This window comes from Notamacropus eugenii, chromosome 1, assembly GCF_028372415.1.
Source record: "Notamacropus eugenii isolate mMacEug1 chromosome 1, mMacEug1.pri_v2, whole genome shotgun sequence".
In the NCBI taxonomy this organism is placed as follows: Eukaryota; Metazoa; Chordata; class Mammalia; order Diprotodontia; family Macropodidae; genus Notamacropus; species Notamacropus eugenii.
This window is the reverse complement of record NC_092872.1, coordinates 484,868,044-484,888,872: the sequence shown is the minus strand read 5'-3', so window position 1 is coordinate 484,888,872 and position 20,829 is coordinate 484,868,044. Positions and strand designations below refer to the sequence as shown.

Below are 20,829 nucleotides of genomic sequence, written 5' to 3'. Positions count from 1 at the left end.
ACTTCTACGGCTATGTACAATGTTCTCCTAGTTCTGCTTACCTTACCTTGCATCAGGAGCAAATGATTCCTAATTTTATATTTTAAGAACTAGTATTTTTTCTGTACTCTAGGCCCATTGGACTATTGGACATTTCATACTAGATATTCCATAAGCAATTCAATATGTTTGAAATAAAATTTATCTTTTCCCCCAAGTCCTCCCCTACCATACTTAGGGAATTTTACTTTCCTGTAGTTTTAAAAAAGCCTTAACACTTATGAGATTCTTTAGAGAACCCACATTGCCCACCTGGGCAATCCCTCAAAAAGTCTACCTCTTCCAGAGAAGTTTAAAAAAAAAGAAAGGGAGGACAAGGAAAACAGAACCTGACCTGCGGGCAGCAGCAGCATAGTCCCCAGAAGAATGGGCAGTGAGTGATGTAGACAGGTACCAGCAGTGGCTGCAGCAGATTCAGCAGGGGAGCTAGCATCTTCCCATTTACCCAGGTTTGTAGCTTTGGTGGTTTCCCAGACTCCTCAACCTCACTCATCATCATTTGTCAAATTTTGATTCCACTTTCACAGTGTCTCTTGGATACACACCCACTCCTACCCACACCCACACACCCATATATGCTCTTTTCTCCACTCACACAGCAACCATCCTAGTTCAGGTCCTTATTACTTCTTGTTTGGACTATTTGCTGTAGCTTTCTAATTGGCCACTCTGCCTCAAATCTCTCCCTACTCCAATCCATCTTCCACTCAGCTTTCAAGGCGATTTTCCTACTTCTCAAGTCTGACTATTATCTCACCCTTTTACTTCCAGGGTCAAATATAAAGGCCGTTGTTTGACATTTGAGACTCTTCACAACCTAGCTTTCCCCACTTTTTCTGTCTTCTTGCACTAATTTAGTCCCCTGCACACACTCTGTCATATAATTATGTTGGTTTGCTCGCTGTTCTCCAAACATGACACTCTGTCTCTCCTCTCTGAACTGCCTCCTTTGCATACACTGTCCCACCTGACTGGAATACTTTCCCTCTTTGCCCCTGGCATTCCTGGCTTCCTTCCAAACTCACCTTCAAAAGGTCTTTTCCCAGCTATTTAAATTTTTCCTTTGAACATTACCTTCCCTCTACTCTGCATATATCTTATCTATACCTAGGTATTTTCATGTTGTCTCCCTCATTAGAATGAAACTCTTTGAAAACAGGAACTGTTTTTGTGTCCCCTACCCCAGGATCTGGCATATAGTAAACACTTTAATAAAAGCTTGTTGACTGATTGGAGCCTTTAGTGTTTTATCTGAATTATCATTTCAGAACTGTATCCTTTTAAACTAATTCTAATTAAAGTTATCTTCAATTCATTTTATGGTCCATGAGTACTGCATTAAATTCTAGTCCAGCACCTGATTCACTGTACTGGCCTGAGATAGTCCTGGCCCAGAATATTGGGCATTAGTTGACAGAGCTGTATTGCAATGATTTTATAGTTGATTTAATTGTTGAAGTGGGAAGAGGATAGTATGAAAGAAAAGAGGGATGGTTTTAGAAGACTGAATGGCCAGATATAGGACTTTGCCATCCTGTGACTGTGACCCTCTTAGAAACATATCAGGAATTCTTTCAATGTGATGAGAAGCCCTGAGATATCCCCTAGAGGATTCACCCATTGGATGGTAAAGGAGCTTGACAAGGAGAGTAAAAACAAAGCAAGACTGAGTGTTCCCTGGCTCTTAAAACTTTTAGAAAAGCTTGGTTACTAACCTAAGGAAAATGAAAATAAATTGTATATTCAGCAACTAGAAGCAGATGTGGATGCACTTTTAATTTTTAAGTAACCTGCCTTAAAGGTAGAGAGATGACTTATGGATTTAGTAACAGCATAGGTTAAAAGGACAGTGCTGGAAGAGACTAATAGGCTGCAGTTAGAAAGCCAAAATTCAATGATTTTCATGAAAAACATGCTATATTCTTATGAGATTAGGCTCATAAGAAAAAGAATAGAAACAGGAGTGAGGACAAGAATTTGGAACTAGCACCAGTAGGAAGAGAACCTCTTGCCTATTCTGTTGCCCCTCTCCCAATACTATCGCCTGGGGAATGACTTCTGCTGCAAAGAAATTATAGGGTTCATAACCATTTACCACCTAGGAACTTGAGTGGTAGAAGAGAAATTTCTTCTTTTTTCTTTTTCTTTGTTATTATAATTGAATTTTAAACTTAAATACAAAATGAGAAAGAAAAACATTGCCATGTATATGCCATGAGAGGATTAAATATAAAGCAATAAGCTTCCATTTCAAGAGAACCTATATTATAAATACTCCGCATTATTTTCAAAGCTATCCATTTTTTCTTTGCTTCCTTGTATATTTTCTTTTGTCCTCTGTTGTGTTTTACTTTATTTTTTTACTGTTCCTTTGCCCCTCTTTCTCTCCACAAACAAGCTACAATTAAGCACAGATACACATACATACATTAATGTATATATATATATATATATATATACACACATATACATCAATATCCATAAGCATACACATCTATACGCATATATACTCTTTCCTTCTTACTTCTCCCTTCTTCCCCTCCATTGAAAAAGGTTTTTCTTGCCTCTTTTATATGAGAGATAATTTGCCCCCTTCTATTTCTCCCTTTCTCTTCCCAATATATCCCTCTGTCACCCCTTAATTTTATTTTTTAGACATCATCCCTTCATATTCAATTCACCCTGTGCCCCATCTATATGTATATAATCACTCCAGCTACCCTAATACTGAGAAAAGTCTCAAGAGTTACAAATATTATTTTTCCCTCTAGGAATATAAACAGTTCATTCAACTTTAGTAAGTCCCTTATGATTTCTCTTTCCTGTTTACCTTTTCATGCTTCTCTTGATTCTTGTGTATGAAAGTCAAATTTTCTGTTCAGCTCTGGTTTTTTCATCAAGAATGCTTGAAAGTCCTCTATTTCATTTAATGACCATTTCCCCCCTGAAGTATTATACTCAGTTTTGCTGGGTAGGTGATTCTTGGTTTTAATCCTTGCTCCTTTGACCTCTGGAATATCATTCCAAGCCTTTTGATCCCTTAATGTAGAAGCTCTCGGGTCTTGTGTTGTCCTGATTAAATTCTATAATACTCAAGTTCTTTCTTTCTGGCTGCTGGTAATATTTTCTCCTTGACCTGGGAGCTCTGGAATTTAGCTACAATGTTCATAGGAGTTTTCCTTTTGGGAATCTCTTTCAGGAAGTGATCAGTAGATTTCAGGAGGTGATCAGTAGATTCTTTCAATATCTATTTTACCCTCTGGTATTAGAATATCAAGGCAGTTTTCCTTGATAATTTCTTGAAGATGATATCTGGAGTCTTTTTTTTTTTTACTATGACTTTTCTCTTCCTGGATCTATTTTCCAGGTTAGTTGTTTTTCCAATGAAATATTTCACATTGTCTGCTATTTTTTTTATTCCTTTGGTTTTGTTTGATAATTTCTTGATTTTTTCATAAAGTCATTAGCTTCCATCTTCCATCTGCTCCATTCTAATCTTTAAGGAATTATTTTCTTCAGTGAGCTTTTGGACCTCCTTTTCCATCAGGTCAATTCTGCTTTTTAAGGCATTCTTCTCCTTACTGACTTTTTGGATCTCTTTTGCCATCTGGGTTAGTCTATTTTTTTAAAGCGTTATTTTCTTTTTTTTTTTTTTTTTTTTTTTTTTTTATTATTATTATTTTTTTTTTAATGTTTAACAATCACTGCCATACAATTGCGATTTTATCCCTCCCCACCCACCCCCCACTACCTCCCTCCCTCCCCACGACTGCATACAATTCTGTATAGATTCTACATATACTTTCCTATTGAGTATATTTTCACTATAGTCATGCTATGTAGTCAGACTAAGATAAATGAAAGAAATCGTATAACAAATCAGATCATGATACACAAACACATACACATACACAAACATGATCTGCTACATTATGTGAGTGACTTCCATATTTCTCTCTCTGAGTGTGGAAGGCGTTTTGGCTTGAGGTCCACCATTGGGATTTTTTTTTTTTCAGAAGTTCTTGTGTTATTACAAAAATCTAAGTCTACCAGAAAAAGCTCTCACACACTGTGGTTGTTGCTGTGCATAAAGTTCTCCTGGTTCTGCTCCTTTCACTCAGCATCAGGTCATATAAGTCCTTCCAGGCCTCTCTGAAGTCTTCTTGTTCATCATTTCTTATGGCACAATAGTACTCCATTACATTCATATACCATAATTTATTCAGCCATTCCCCAATTGATGGACATCCCCTTGACTTCCAGTTTTTGGCAACTACATAGAGTGCTGCTATAAATATTTTTGTACATGTGGGACCCTTTCCCATTTTTATGATCTCTTGGGGATATAGTCCTAGTAGTGATATTGCTGGGTCAAAGGGTATGCACATTTTTGTAGCCCTTTGGGCATAGTTCCAAATTGTAAAGCGTTATTTTCTTCAGCATTTTTTTTTTGGTCCCTTTTAGCAAGCAGTTGACTCATTTTTCATGATTTTCTTGCATCACTCTCATTTCTCTTCCCAATTTTTGCTCTATTTCTCTTACTTGATTTTCAAAATCCATTTTGAGCTCTTCCATGGCCTGAGACCAATTCATATTTTTCTTGGAGGCTTTGGATGTAGGAGCTTTGACTTTGTTGTCTCCTTCTGTTTGTATATTTTTGTCACCAAAGTATGATTCTGTAGTCTGATTCTTTTTCTGGTTTTCACTCATTTTCTCAGTCATTTACTTGACTTTTGAGTTCTTTGTCAAGGTAGTTCTCTGCTTCCAGGGGGGCAGGGGAGTGTATTATCAGCTGCTTGATTCCCTCCACCCCCCAATCTGTGGGCCTACAGCTCCAGAAACAGCTGCTGCCTCTGCCCCTGCTGTGGCTGTCTCTGTCCCTGCTGCTGCTACTGTGGGCTCATCCACCCCCTTCACCATCCTGGGGCTGGGCCAGACCACTCTACTCTCTCACTGGTTTCACAGGTTTTTCCACTGACCTTCCAGTTTGTCCTCAGTGTTTTGGGGTTGTGAAATCTGGAAACTGCCACATGTGCCAGAGATTCAGTCCCCTGAGGCCTGCTCAGGTCCTGTCTATGCTCTTGGGGCCCATGCTGGATTGTGCTCTGCCCCCTGTATAACACAATAGATACTTCCCACAGACCTTCCAGGTTGCTTGGGCTGGAGATTTGCTTCACTCCGTCATTCCGTGGGTTCTACAGTTCCAGAATTTGTTTAGAGTCATTTTTATAGGTATTTGGCTGGGATTGGGGGGAGAGCACTAGCAAATCTCTGCTTCTACTCCACCATCTTCGTCTGTTTTTCTCTTTTAATTAAATCTGATTTAACATTAACTTTGTCTGAGACCATGATTACTATCCCTGGTTTTTTTTGTTACAGAAATAAATTCTACTCCTGAGCTTTATTTTATGTTAGTGTTTTCTCTCATTTTTTTTTATAGCATTTCCTAAAAAAAAGTATCATTGAATTCAAATTTTTAATCTGTTATCAGTTTTCATTTTATGGGTAAATTCATCCCACTCACATTCTAAACTATAATTACCTGTTGTATATTTTCTTCCTTCCTATTTTCCTCAGATCCTTCTCACCCTACTCCTATCCTCTCTCTCTCCTCTACATTACTTCTATCTGTTACCTTGCCCTCCTATTCCTTAACCGACCCCTCTTCAAAAATCCCTCTTATCCTCTCCTTCCATCTTGTCCCCCTTACCCTCTTATTTCTTAATGAATTTAGAAGATTTTATACCCTTCTAAATGAATATATATGTATTTGTTGTTTCCTCTTTATCCCATTCCCATTAATCTACATACCCTTATCCTCTCCATCTCTTTTTTTGAACTTTGTCCTGGGTCCAAACTCTGCATTCCTTTTCCCTTCCAAGCCATTGCTGGGGCCTCCTCCTCCTAACACACTATGTTGTAAATGCTCTTGCTCCCTGAGAACCCTCCAGTGACTATGACCTTTCGTTCTTTCCTCTTGCCTGGAATGGAGACTACGAACTCAGCTCTCCTTCTGTAAGTGCCCACCACCAATAGCATCTCTGCCCAGCTGCTTGTACACTCACCAAATGTGTGCTGGTTCCTTCTTTGCCCAGGACCATGTCTCAGCAGCACAGATGGGTCTGGAGTCCCTCATCAGCAGAGCCTCCCTCATTCTGCCCCCACTTAGATGCCCAACTCCCCACATTGTCCAAGAGGTGAAAATTCCTGTGGCTGAGGTCAAGGCTACCTCTCAACTCAGCTGCCACCAGGGCTCTTTTGATTGCTTGTTTCAGCAGAGATAGCCTAAAGGTGTTTACAATTCACTCAGCTATACTTCCATCCTGGGATCTTCAGATCTTCTCCTGTTGTTCCAGGAGGACCACTGTTCTGCCTCAACTCTTTATTTGTTTTTGCTGCTTTACATTGACCTCATGTACTATTTTGTCTTGTTTGTGGAGGAAATCTGGAGAGCCTGGAATTTTCCAACCTACTCTGCCATCTTCCAGAATCCTCTCAGAGGAGAAGTTTAAACAGTGAACGAGAATGATGATCAGTGATGATGTGGCCCAACCATCTTGGTTTTTGTTGATAGAGAATTCCATCTGTTTGGGGAAACTACAAAAGATTTCATCTTACAAAATCAACTAAATCATCAGTTAGAGGCCCTAGATAAGAACTGTTCCTTATCTCTAGGGGGTTCTGCAAATTTTACCCTACAAAGATGAATTCCCTCTGCATCTGGTTACCCATCAGGGAAAGCAATTAAGGGAATTATATTCTTCAAAGAACTGAATTTGGTATATTGGATCGATGCCCCGTTCCTTGGGGTTGAGGGATTAATCAATGTTTGACTGATATTGACTGACTACCCCCAAAGCACATGCTTTCTATGACCTACTTTGGGTGTGGTTAGGTCTTGGATTGAGCCCCACCTGAGTGGTATCTATGGGACTTCCCTGATAGGCCACCATGTAAGCTTGGGCAGATCAACTGTTAAAGTTGGAAGAAGAGATTGGGATGGCACCAATGGCTATCTGGGCAAATTGGGCTGTCCACTCATAGAAGCACTCTGGGGATGATGGTAAGAGGCACTGTATCTGCTCTATCGCTTCCCACCTGACTGTTCACCTGGACTTAATCATTGTCTCCAGAAATTCACTTTCCAGCAAGATCAGTTCAACTTTGAAATTCACAACTCCTCAGTACCCCTTGCCCCTTAGACCTCTCCCTCCCTCTGATTGGAGAGGATGGAAGATAGACATAGGAGAGCTCCTCCCAGATCCAACACTGAAGGAGAGTTCCCAAGGCAGATGCCTCACAATTTAATCCTCAGTCCCACTGGCTACACTTCTCCTCACCCACCTTGCTTTTTAGCTTCTTTTAATGTTCTCCATTAGATTGTGAGCTCTTCAAGGGCAGGGACTGTCTTTTGCCTTCCTTTGTATTCCCAGTTCTTAACATGGTGCCTGGCACACAGTAGGTGCTTAATAAATATTTATTGACTGACTGATGGCTACATTAGTTGGATGGAGGTTGATGAGCTCTTGAAATATAGGGATGACAAGATTATTGATCCCTGGTCTATGGTGGTGTTAGTAAAATTGTATTTGGTTATCTAGCATTGGTGCAGTATTTTTCTGCTCTGTCCCTGGAAAGTCCCATCTCCACTAGGTCATTCCAGGTTACCCAGTTCTTTGTACCTAGATTTGAGGGATGGTTGGGATGAATCCCCTTAGTTGAGGGCCAAGGATCCTTTGAGGTTTGGGCTAGTTTGACTACAGGTCCTTGAGGGAACTGGAAGCCATGTGTCAAAGTCATTCAGGTTAGGAAAGGTGGGGTTACCAACCATATGCAGATACTGGCATCTAGCTTACTATTATTCCAGGGCCTGCAACAGGTCCATTTGAGTATCATCATTTCTCTTGGTGACTTGGGGGAGAAGACTGGGAAGGAGCATTCTTCTTAGGTGGAGGTAGATGGCAGGCTCACTGCCCTCCCCCCCAATACGGGTTATAGTCATGGTGAATGAATCATGAGCATGAATATTATGAGGTCTTGGCAGTAAGGTGGATTTGTTTGAACCATGCTGGATAGATAAAATAGATAAAATAATATCAGGTCCCAGGTAGGGCAAAAATTGTTTCCTTCCTAGTAATGGATGATGGAGACCAGAGTACTTTTCTACACAAACTCCTCTTATAAAAACCCCGAGTGATTTGTGAAGGAAGTAGGTGATACCCAGTGGCAATAGTTTATTGAGAGCTGAGCAAAGTAGTTTTACTGATTGCTGTGGCCTTTTCTGACCTTATCAACCTAGTGGGCTAGGTAGCCCAGACCCCAGGAAAATGATGTGGGGTTATTATTTTTGCCAATGTCTTTTTCTCTGTTCCTGTGTGGGTTTGCCTTCACCTGGAAAGAAGTCCGGTATAAATAGAATATATAATTTTTAATATAAAGAATTTTATTCATTAATAACATGGCAAGTATTTTTGACCAAGATATAGCATTTCATTAGTTGAATGCGGCTCCCCTTACCTCCACATTTACCACAACAGCTCACCAGATCCAAAGGAAGGGTGTATTGACTTGAGAGGCAGTGGAAAATTATAAAGCTTGAGGAGTGCCCACTAGCTTTTATGCCTTAGGCAACTGAAATGTTTTGCCAATGGTTCAGCCTTAATCCCCTCAACCAGGGGTGGGGAACATATGACCTAGAGGGCCACATATGTCCCGAGGCTGCAGGTTCCCCACCCCTGCCCTGGACCAGTTAAACCTTGAGAATAGCTTGGTTGTCTTTTTAGGAAAAAACAAACCTATATATTAGGGACTTTCTAGAAAATCTTAGTAGTAATAGATGCTATGAATAGTCTAAATTATTCATAGTCTTTGATCCAGATATCTAGCTGCTGGATATGTATGTGTATGTGTGTGTACATAAAATATGTATATGCATGTGTGTATAGGTATATGTTCTTATATATACACACAGATATTTCCCTCATTAATCATAGTCAGAAAGGCTACATTTATTCCAAAATACTTATCACAGCACTTTTTGTGGTAACAAAACACAACACAAATTAGGAACTCATCAATTGGGCAATGGCTGAACAGTTATAGTTTATGAATGTGATGAAATACTATTGAGGTTTAAGAAAAACCATAAAATAAGGTGAAAACAAAATTTACAAACACAGGAATACTTTTTATGAACTAATACACCATGAAGTTCTTAATCAGAACATAGAGAATAACATCGACAGTGACTACAACAATGCAAATGAAAAGAAACTAAAAGGCAACCAAATTTGTGTGACTGTAATGAACCGTCTCCATCCTAGACCACAAGAGGATGAAGATCATGGGTGGGACATGCAAAGTCTGGAAGATGCAGAAGCTCTTTTTCATTTGTTTGTTTGTTTTGGATGGCTTTGCTTCACTGTTTTTCTTTTATTACATGAGTGGGGAGATATAATGGGAAATGACTGTCAGATGCAAATGGAAGGTATTAATAAAACTTAAAAAGAAGAAAAAAAAGGAATAATACAGGAAGCTAATGCACATAACACTAGACCCAAGAAAGCAGTGTGTTTATTGTGTTTCTACTCTGTTTTGCAGTCAGTTCATACTTCAAGAGATGAAGGAGAGATAAGTAGAATCCTTAAGATAGCAGGAACTTCAAGAAGCTGCATGGTAGGAGTGAGTGAGTTAAGTGCAGAGTCTGAAGATGTGGGTTTGAATCTCAGATGTAATTACCCATTACTTGGGTAACTCTGGGCAAATCATTTCATCTTTCTGGGCATCTGTTTCCTAATTTGTTAAAATGAGAAGGGTTGGATAGATGATCTCTAAAGACCCTTCTAGCTCTATAGCTAATAAATTTATATAGTCAAGCTTCCTGACTCTGTAACTGTACCTAAACCTTCTAAGGCAGTGGCTTTGTAAAAATAAGCACATTTTAAATACTCTTTTTACAAAAGATAGAAAGTAGACGGATCTAAGCATTTTAATACAATTTACAGCATCATCGAATTTTAATTTGGTAAATATATTAATTTTCTGAACTGATGTTTTCCTTTTTTCCATTCTTTCTTCAGGCAATGTGGCTTTGTAAACATTTGAATGCCTGCTTCATTACAAAGTATAACTTAATATGGAATGAATTTTCGATGTTAGCTGCTAGAGCAGCTGCAATCTATGAAACAAACCAGGTATGACTTTTTGCACTCCCTCCTTCCAGGCTTTCTCTGGGTAGCCTAGGGTAGTAATGCTGCTAAAGTACTAGTTTATAGACAGACTAGTCTCAATTTCTGCTAGGATCAAATGAAAGAAAATGGTCCTTTTCAGGAGATAGAAAGAAGACATGTTTAAGGCATCATAGATGAGTGAATGGCTTTCCCACTCTTTCACATGGGAAGAGAATTCTCAGGCATGCCCTGAGCCTAGTAGGAATTGAAGAAAGATTTTTATGGTGCTAGCTACTAGATAGGAGAAAATAATAAATAATGATAGAAGGATGGCTTTGAATGGATGCAAAGATGCAAAGTCTCAGAGTGCTTCTTTTTTAAGTTTTCTCTCCCTTTTTTTTTTTTTTTTTTGCACACTTCCCACAGGGAGCAGAGAGGGAGTAAGGATGAGTTTTTCTATTTTACAGATGGTAAAACTGAAGCCCTGAGACATCAGTTAGAGACTTTTTACCTCAAGTTACGTAACAACTTAATGGCAGAGCTGAACCAGTTGTTTACTCTCTTGCCTCTGATGTCTTAATTAAGAAGATCACTTTCTGAGCAACCTGCTATGTCATTTACTTCCATGAGAACAAATGTTACCTGTTGGGGCATGTTTGAGGAAGAGTTCTACTTGCATGTTTTTATTTCAAAGATTTCATCAGAGCTCTTCTCCTTCCATGAATACCTATTGCAAACCCTTCCAGAAGATAGCCTTCAGGAGCTGCTTTGACCAGAACCATTCATTGTCTGGTGTCTGATCTTTTGATGGAATCCCTTGCACTTCCTCTAGGCTGGTCCTTGGCCTACAGATACACAATCTATCACTAGGCTTACGTTGGAAGCCTTTTCAACTTGTTAAAATCGGCATTTAAACTCCACTGTCATGTCCTTCAGGAATCTGGGATCATCATTTGTTCAGTAACATTTCTCAAATGTTTATTAGGTACTTAATTTCAAAGCTTAGATAAATACACATTCTCTGTTCTCATGGAACTTATAATATAGTACGGCATTGCGGGAAGACTAGTCTTAGGCTTGCCTAAGTGTTCTTAGCTCTGTGGCCCACTTTAGCATTATATATGCCATGGGCAAAAGATGAGTGAAATTAGCAGAAAACCCTCTGAGCCTTAAAATCCTAATTTAAGGGCAAATGCCTCTTTTGTCTATAGGATTTGGTTGCTGTACTTCCTCTTAAATAGTGTTTGAATAGATGCTTCCAAAAGGCAGCAAAACCAGGAAAATAGCTCTGATACTTACTAGCCATGGCACCATGGGCAAAAGACTTCAATTTTTTGAGGAGGAAGAAGAGCAGGAGGAGGAAGAGGAAGAAAAAGAAGAAGAAGAAGAAGCATTCGGAGGGCAGTTACTGCTTCTCTCAGATAATATGATAAAGACAGTTAACACAGAACGTTCCAGTTCATTCCTTCCCACAAATATATACAGCATCCTTGGGAGGAGTAACCTTAAACTTAGACCATAATAGTAGTGAGGCACACATATAAGAAATGTGTGATAACTATTTTTTACTATTGAAATACATCATAGGGTTATTTTGAAGAAATCACTTTTTAAATCTTTAAAATGTTATATACACATGAATTATTATTAGTTCCACTTATATCTCTATAGGTCATAAGCAGTGATAAACTTTTGTACCTATGTAGTATAGATTTTATGCAGAAGCTTTCTTCCATCTTCATATTCAGATCTTTTTTATCAATGCAAATAAATTAATTTTCATCTGGGGTCATTCTAGCCTTTTGATGATATCTGTAACTAAATATCTTTGTATCCCATTCCAAAACAATTTGGCAAAGTTAATCCACACTGAAGTGTGGATACAGTTCCTCAGATATCATTGTACCTGTCGTGTTTTTGCCCTTTTGGGTCTGTTCAGACATCATCTGAAAGAGGGCAGCTGGTGATATTCCACTTAGATTGCCACCCTTTTTGGAAGGGAGACAGGAAAGAATTCATTTTTAGAGTCAGCACCTGTGTGTCAGCAAGGACTCAGGCATACACAGGAGGACCTGCTGTACAGGTTCTTAGATCTGCTTTTCTAAAAGGAAAGCAACTTTTGAGGGATCAACAATCTGCTTTAATCAAGCACATATATCATTCACTTAGTTCAGGAGAAAAAGTCAGCACCTTGAACTTCAGAGAAAATACAAACAGAAATTACAAGTAGAAATTTTAAACAGAAAGACCAACAGACAGGGCTTCCAACTGTCTGAATATAGGCAATATATACATCACCAACATGTGAGTTTTCTAAGTCAGAGGACTTCTTAAAACAGCTGTCCAGAGTCTCATCTGCCACATAAACCTTCTTCTAAAAAATAAGCCATATTGCAAAACCTCACTTCAGAATATGTATACTTTTTTCAGGGCTGGAGGGCACAACCGGCATGACTCTATGTCTCATTAGAAATTAACAAAAGATGTCTGAAATCTATTAAGGGGTGAAGACCTTTAATTTTCCTCCCCCACCATTAATCTTACATTAACCTTACAACCTGCCAAAGTGGATAATGTGACTGAAGCATGACCTGCAGCTTTCCAGCCACCTCTGTTTTCCAATCTCCCTTTTCTGGCAGCATTAATAAATGAAAGAGTTTAGGGGTGCTGGAATTCCCCACTATCTTGCCCAATGTCTATGTATATTTGCAATATTAATGGTTTGTATTCCTACCCTGGGGTACTGGAAAACATCTTTGGGCTTAACATAAATGTAGAAAAAAATTATCTAATTTTATACACTACGATGAACTTTTATGGGGAAAAATGTTTATTTCTATTGTAAAGATGATTTTATTAGGTTCGTAAAATTCAACTTAGATGACAGAATTTATATAGAGAACTCTCCAGGGTTTAATTACATGAATTATCAACATATTTCAGATCTTATCAAGTACTTTCAAGGGTTCCTGGTTGGGGTTATTTTGTTTAAAAACACTGATGGGAGGGAAGATGAAAAGCAAGGCTGTCAGGACTAATCAGATAGTTAAAGGAGTTTCTGAAGGACTGAAATTGGTGAGGTCTTGGTGGTTGGCTATAAGTCTGTAGAATGTAATTTGCTAGGAAAACAGGCATTACATGGTTTTCCGGGATCCTTTGGATGACAGGGATTCCTTGTGACTCTTTTTTTAGGAAAAATAACAAAGCTTTTCAATACTTACAAATATGTTATTTTTCTCCTGCTCCTTTTAGCCCTTTCAGCCTAGTGTATATCTGTGTGGACTACAGAACTCCATAAAGGTAGTTATATCATAGACATTAAAACAAAGATAGCACCTGAATTACAGATTTTCTATGATATAATGAGAGACTCCCTTATATCACTGTGGGCATAGGAGCATTTCTGCAATCATGACACATCAAGGAAATGTATAAAGGGGAATCAATACCTAGATAATAGCGGTTGCAAACTCAGTGTGAGTCAGGTGTCTCATGGTAGCCAAAAGCTAACCTAGTCTTAGGTTACATTAATAGAGGTCTATGAGGGAGTGATGGTCTTGCTCTCCTCTGCCCTTGTCAGATCACATCTGAATTGTATTGCGTTCAGTTCTGGGTATTATATTTTGGGGAGAAAGTTAACAACTTCAGGAACAACCAGAAGGGTGAGAAGACTATGCCATACAAAGATGTTAGAAGGAACCAAAAGGATTTAGCTGAGAGAAAAGAAGACTTGTGTTGTGGTAGGGAGAGCTGACTCTGGGGTTGTCTGTCACCTTATGGATTGATCACTGGGGACTGGATGGCTAGACATGTATCCTTTTTCTTCTTTACTATTTTGTATCTGTCTTCCTTCATAGAGGATGACCTGTAAAGACTGAGGAGGACCATTCTTTCATCATGTTGTACAACAGCTATGTCCCCTTGCTAGGGCGTTCATGTGTCCTTTTGAGGTCCCATGTATAAGAAGAGGGGATTCAATAAGAAAGCTGAAGAAGAATCTTCTATCAAAATAATGAGGGCCTGGAATTTGCCTTAGTTTGGCAGGCACTGATGTGGGGAGGGACCTTGACCCACTTATTGACACATACCTCATACTTTAAAATTTACAAAGCACAGTGGTGCTCTGAGAGTAGATGGCAGATGAAACCCAGGCTCAAAGAGTTCAAGTCACTTGGCCAAGATCAGGTAGTGTCAGAGCCAGGACTTGAACTCTGGCTTATGCCTCCCAGAGCAGCAGTACTTGTCCTACTTTCAGTTTTTTCTCATAATGGTCATCTCAAGTATTTTCCTCCCTTACACTAATGGTACATAAGACCACCAGAAAGATAAGAACCTGCCTTTTCACTGAAGCTTGTCCACCAAGGGAGAGAGGGAGACCCTACAGCTTTCCTTTGTAATATGCCCAAGTGTCTTATAGTGTTTTCAGTCAAAAAGTTATATCAGCAAAAATTTGTTGATAAATTTATTCTAATTTATTCTAAAGGCAAGGGACACTAGATGGTGTAGTGGATAGAGAAGCTGGACCCAGAGGCAGGAAGACCTGACACTTGCTAGCTGTGTGATCCTGGGCAAGTCAATAAACCTCTGTTTGCCTCAGTTTCCTCATCTGTAAAATGAGGGTAATAGCCTCTACCTCCTAACGTGGTTGTGAGAATCAAATGAGAGTATAATAGTAAAACCTTAGCACAGTGCCTGACGCACACGAAGCACTATATAAATGTTAGCTATTGTTATTATTGTAAGAACTATGCTATGTACTATGAGAAAGGATATATATATGTGTGTGTGTGTGTGTGTATGTACCTATCATATATATGACATTTATGTAATATATGCACATGTGTATATATATGATATATACGAAGCCCTTCTGCTTTTAAATCCATAATCACATATGTATATATTCAAAATCTTATATATATGAAATTATACATGACTATACATGTGTTCATAAGATTTTGTATGTGTGTATACACACACAGGTATATTCAGTTGTTTTGTTTGTGCTGACTCAACAACTGTATATACATAGGTGTGCGCACGTGTGTGTGTGTATTTATGGAATTAAAGCCACAAGGGACCTCAGAGGACATCTAGCTAAATACCTTCATTTTACAGACGAAGAAGCAGAGGCCCAGGGAGGGAAGGTCTTGTTCAAAGTCACACAGGTTGTAAGCATCAGAAGTAGGATCTGAATGAAGGTGTTTTGGCTCCAGACCATCTCTCTTTCCACTATACCATGCTGAGAGCCTAGACATAGTTCTTTCCCTTGAGGAACTGATATTCTACTACATACCTTGTCTCCCTAGATGCATGTGGTAGAGTAGACTCCTTGAAGTCAGGGATGCACTTGTTTTTGTCTCTATAATCCTAGGGCCTAATACAGTCTTGTGTATAGTAGGTATTTCATATATATTTTAAAAAACCAAAATGAATATAAGAACTATGGTTCCTGGTAAGTCCCAAATATATAGTTCAGAGGACAGAGAGGTCACTGTGTGCTGCAGTTGTCAGGAAGACTCCAAGGAAGAGCTGGGGCTTGTAGTTCTTATATTTCAACTCCTTCACAATAAGGAACTGCATTTTTTACTTCTTTGCATTCCCCATAGCTCCTAATACAGGGCCTTGCACATAGGAGGATCTCGATAAATATTTACTGAATGAATGACTTGAGCTGAATATCAGCTTTCTTGTCTGTCAAATGAAGGGGTTAGATTAGATGATCTCCAAGGTGCCTTTCAGCTTTAAATCTTATGATAAGCTGAGTCTTGAAGGATGGGGAGGATTCAAATACGCAGAGGGCTTGGGGGAATTCATTCCAGGAGAACAACATAAAGGGAGAGGCCTGGAGGCAGCTCAGCATAACTCACCCAAATCCTTCCCCTCTATTTATTAAAAAACAAGAAAAGAAAAGAAAAAGAAACCTAAGTTTTAAGAAGTTTGTAATTGTAAATCAAAGGTACCATACCTATGGAGAATTACTCAATTGATAAACATTTATAAAGTGCCTGCTATGTGCCAGGTGAGACACCTAGGTACCTCAATGCATAGAGTGCTAGGCCTGGAGTCAGGAAGATTTGAGTTCAAATCCAACCTCAGACACTTACTAGCTGTGTGACTCTCAGCAAGTCACTTAACCTCTGTTTGCCTGGAGAAGGAAATGGCAGATCACTTCAGTATTTTTGCCAGGAAAACCTCAGGGACAACAGATATGATCCAGAGGGTCACAAAGAGTTGGACGCGACAGAACACCAACAACACTGTGCCAGGCACCATGCTACGTGCTGATTATACAAAAGGAGGCAAAAGACAGTCCCTGCTCTCCAGAAGCTCACAGATTCATCACCTAAACTGGTGTTTGTAATTACAGTAAGAGGGGAAGAATGAGTTAACAGTGAACTTGGTGATTATGAGGCATGATCCCATCAGGACATTGCTTTCTCCAACATTTGGAGACCTGGAACAAGAAGTGAAGAGATTTCCAAATTTAGAAAAATCCAACAGATTTGCTCTTTAAAAGGCATGAAATAGTCTCAGTGCACTGCAGTTTTCTGTGAGAAAAAGCAGACAGACCAGTGGGTTTGCATGCTGGCTCTAGTCAGAGCATCCTCAGCAGTAGACAACCTGGCACTGAGCTGGGGTGCTTGGGCACAGCAGTTAACTGGCTTGACTGGGGCTTCCTGCCAATGTGTGCCCCCCTTACTCCCTTCAGGGTTGCTGGGGCAGAATCTTATTGCAAACTCTGAGAGGAGTTCGTCTAATTTCTGCTTCAGCTTGGTTTGGCAGGGTTTGGAGGAGTGGACCCCCTGGAAACTGCTAGCCCCTGTTGACATGACACATCAAAGAGCTGAGCAAGACATTCACAGTTTCAGGGAGCAGCGTGACGCACCTTTGGAAGGTGACAGACTCAAAGCCACAGCCCCATGCTCCAGCAGCGCGAAACTGCGGGAGGCTTTGACGTTCCACTCTGTGGGACCTGTCGTCTTTCAAACCCCAGGTTTCTTTGACTTATTCCAACCCCCTCCCCCACGCCCACTTTTACCTCTTGAATGCCACTTCCCGAGTGGTTGTTGTCAGGGGAGGGGAGAGGGAGTTGGAGAAAATCAAGTAGGAGCAAAAACCCAACCTTGCTCCGGGAGTTTGTGCCCTTGGCAGTTTTGCTTTTTCAAAAACATTGTTCACCTTCTTTCTTTCCATTCCTTAGTCTCCGACCTGGGCATCTACCACCTAGACTTGGCTCTTTGATAGGGGAGGACTTGAGGAGTGAGGGGTGGGACCGGACAGAAATGTGATGGACCAAAAGAGGGGCCACCTTGAATGGAGACAGTTCTTCCAGATACCCTCCCTTTCCTCCCGCCCCTCTCCACAAAGTACCTTGGACAAAAAGGTCCTGCCAGGAAGGGGACCCATTGGGTTTCCTTTCCTAGGTCCTACCTAGCCTGATGGTTAGCTGAGATTTGAGCAGCTAGCTACTTCTGAACCCAAAATAAAGTTCATCTGTGTGGAGTTACAGGTTTTCAAACAATTTGCCTTTTCTCCGTACTTCACAACCCCACCCTACCTCCATCACTTAGATAATTATCCCCTCTTTCACCACATTCAAAACCACATTGGGGATGTAAAGACTGGGAGAAAAAGAAATTTAGAAAAAATAAAAAACCAGGAGCAAATTTGAATTTGAGGGAAGACTCTCCTCTTCAGAATCACAAAAAAGAAAAAAAAGTTTGTATCTTCCCAATCCTCTTCCCCCAAACCTTTGCTTCTCTAAATGGAATAAAAATTTTTATAAGTAAACCAAATTATTCATAACATATCTTTTATGTTCCCAGACTAACAAAGTTATATACATTTCAGTTATCTTTTTCTAAAAAACCCGATTTGTTTATTTTGTTTCTCTCACTTCCAGATTTCTGGAAATTTTATATCTTTTGCACATACATCTTGTTCCATCCAGCCAAACTTTATGGACAATGCATACAGCTCATTTCTTCTTTAATCACCTCCCCTAAGTTCACCTCCCTGAAGATCCACATTTTCTAGATTCTCAGAACTTATTTCTGTGAGATCAATTGATATGCCTTCCAGACTATACACTATACTAACTATGCACAAGTTTCTGGCAATGTCTGTGGTGTGAGTGCTCCATTGTCCTATTTGGAGGCACTGTGATAGAGCAGATCCTACATTTTCATTGTGTATACGAATATTTTCTGGTATTTAAAAAACACTGCCCCAATCTAACTGTAATGCTCCCTTCTCAAGTGAACCACTCATAAATATAAATTTTAATAAACATGCACTCTGATGAAAAACTGAGACATCTTTAACTTGGACAAACTAATAAATACATGAATAACACCCATTCCAAATGATCAACAAATAAAGAAAAGGCTATGCAGGATTAGAAACATTCTACTCCAAAGTACATTTCTCACTTCCCACAGAATTCACATCATGATGGAATTATGAGTGTTCAGGGAAGGGAGTTAGACACAGTTCTAGAAAGCCTCATACAGAAAGGCTTCCCACTGCCCTTAGATCAGACCTGGTACTAACTCAACCACAAGAATGAGTGCAGGTGTAGGCTCTACGGGGATTCTTTTTCACCAATTTGGTGCAATTTCTGAGGGATGTTCGATATCTCTAGTCTGGAAAACTTGTAGGACTCTAGATTTCCTGGGAGATGTACTAAAACAGACATTAGAAACTTCGTTGAAATCTGTTTTTTCTCTCTGAGACTCTGTACCTTTCAGACTAGAGTAAGGCAACCCTTCCAAGAGTGGCTTATTTATTGAGTGAAGAATGAAGGGTCTAAGAAATTGACTCAGTCTTCTAAGTGTCTTCAGAGTATAAATAGATGTTGAGCTAAATTGGTATCTCTGGCCTCCCCATCACTGTGGTTGGACCAGAACTGGACTAATTCTTGGAGGCTGGCACATGGCCTTCTTTACTGAGGCCCCCAATTAATGATGAGAACAATAGTTATGTCATATATTGGGCACTTCATAATTTTCATTGTTTTCACATACTTTTTTGCAATTTGATGGGCTATGTTATTTATGCTTATCTGGTAACCATTGTACATTAAGGAGATCAATCAATTTCAGAGAAGAGAGAAAAGTTAGAACAAAGGAAAAGTCAGGGGAAATGTGTTTTCCAGTTTCGTTTTCTTTCTTTTTTTAAACAAAATTGCCTGAGTTTTTAAAAATTACTTCTAAGGCTATCTGAATTATATCATACTGATTTGAGATCCAGGGAACTTTAATTTCAAAAGTATATTACTTTAACTTTAACCAGTGCTCTTGCCAATTAAAATTGTTTTTTACTTTCCCTGCAAATAGTCAGTGCTTCTTTTTTTTCATACATTGCTTTCTTTAGGCAATTCCTGATTCGTTACTGATGGAATTAATCAAGGAACGTTTAGAAAAAGATGAGTGTGTCTCAAAGGTAAGAATTATTCCTTAAAGAACGGCAGAGTAGTCTGGGAGTGCCGTTAGATGGGAATAGAGGAGGGGATCAACTCGGGGGGTTTTGGATCTGATGGCCTTCTTCAACAACAACCTGGGAAGGTACGGGGTATTATAAGCAGCATAAAGAGAAGGATGAGTATATGTATATACTCATCTTCTAGGGTAAAGATGATCAAAGGCAGAACATGGGAGACTTTGCTGATGGCCTGTGGCGGCCTGTGGCAGGCGCAGAAAGATGATGGGCAAATCAGATAAACACAAACCATATGCAGACCAAACGGCTGGATTTGCATTTCACCTTTGATGAAGAAGAAAAGAGAAGTTAGTTTTGGCATATTTCTTTTCTTTTCTCTTTAGGGAGATCTACGTGACTTTAGAAATGACTGAATTATTTACATTATGGTAGTGACTTATCCCTGGGTCATCTAATCCTTGTTTCCCTTTTCCCTTCTCCATAAGGTATTCTCCTTTGGAAACAAAAACTAAACAGAGCTCAGATAACTGTAATTCAGATAGACTGTATAAATTTCACCACGAGCTATCGCAGCTAACAACTGACGATCTTTTTTAAACAAGAAGTCTTAGGTTCTAGGAATTTCAATACTAGAGGAGGGACCAAAGTCTTTTGTTCTCAGAGGGAACCCAGCTATTCTACATCTTTGCCTTTCTCTGGGTAACCATGCCAATGTGTCAATCAACCTGTAGTCATTTATTAAGTACCCATAATGTGCTAGACATTGTGTCAATAGAAGAGGTATAGTTATTGGGGTTTTATCCAAACAGAATCGAATCCCAAGTCCCCATCCTCCTGGAACCTCCACTTGTATCCTGAATTTACTGATTTTCTCTGTACTGTAGTCTCTTGACCATGGCATAATGGAGCTTCCTTCTATAGAAAGAGACAGAGCATGTTCTTCCATATACAGTGTTTTACTTTTGGCATAGGAACAGTAAAAACAATAAGCAGTACATAATAAAACACTTACTGTGTGACTACTTCTCCAGATGGAGAAGTTATGTAGGCTTCTCTGAACCCATGAAAGGCACAGTTCAGTCTGCTTAGCCCCCAATGGCTAGTCCTCCTTGGAGTTGGTGAAAGAGCACAGAGTTGCTTTCCATCTAGTTTTTTTTTTTTTATGCCATCCCATAGG

The 20,829-nt window shown here is 39.5% G+C and overlaps 1 protein-coding gene across 4 annotated transcripts in view; it reads left to right on the top strand.

The window, feature by feature from the left end:
- The window catches only part of AK8 (adenylate kinase 8), a 174,488-nt gene that overhangs the window by 17,061 nt on the left and 136,598 nt on the right, over nt 1–20,829 (top strand). For 3 of the 4 annotated variants that reach the window (XM_072632805.1, XM_072632804.1, XM_072632802.1), the window contains 2 exons: nt 10,119–10,232; nt 19,587–19,655. In XM_072632805.1, coding sequence (XP_072488906.1) covers nt 10,119–10,232; nt 19,587–19,655 — 183 coding nt within the window. The remainder of the gene's footprint in view (nt 1–10,118; nt 10,233–19,586; nt 19,656–20,829) is intronic. The other variant, XM_072632806.1, reaches the window with a different exon arrangement.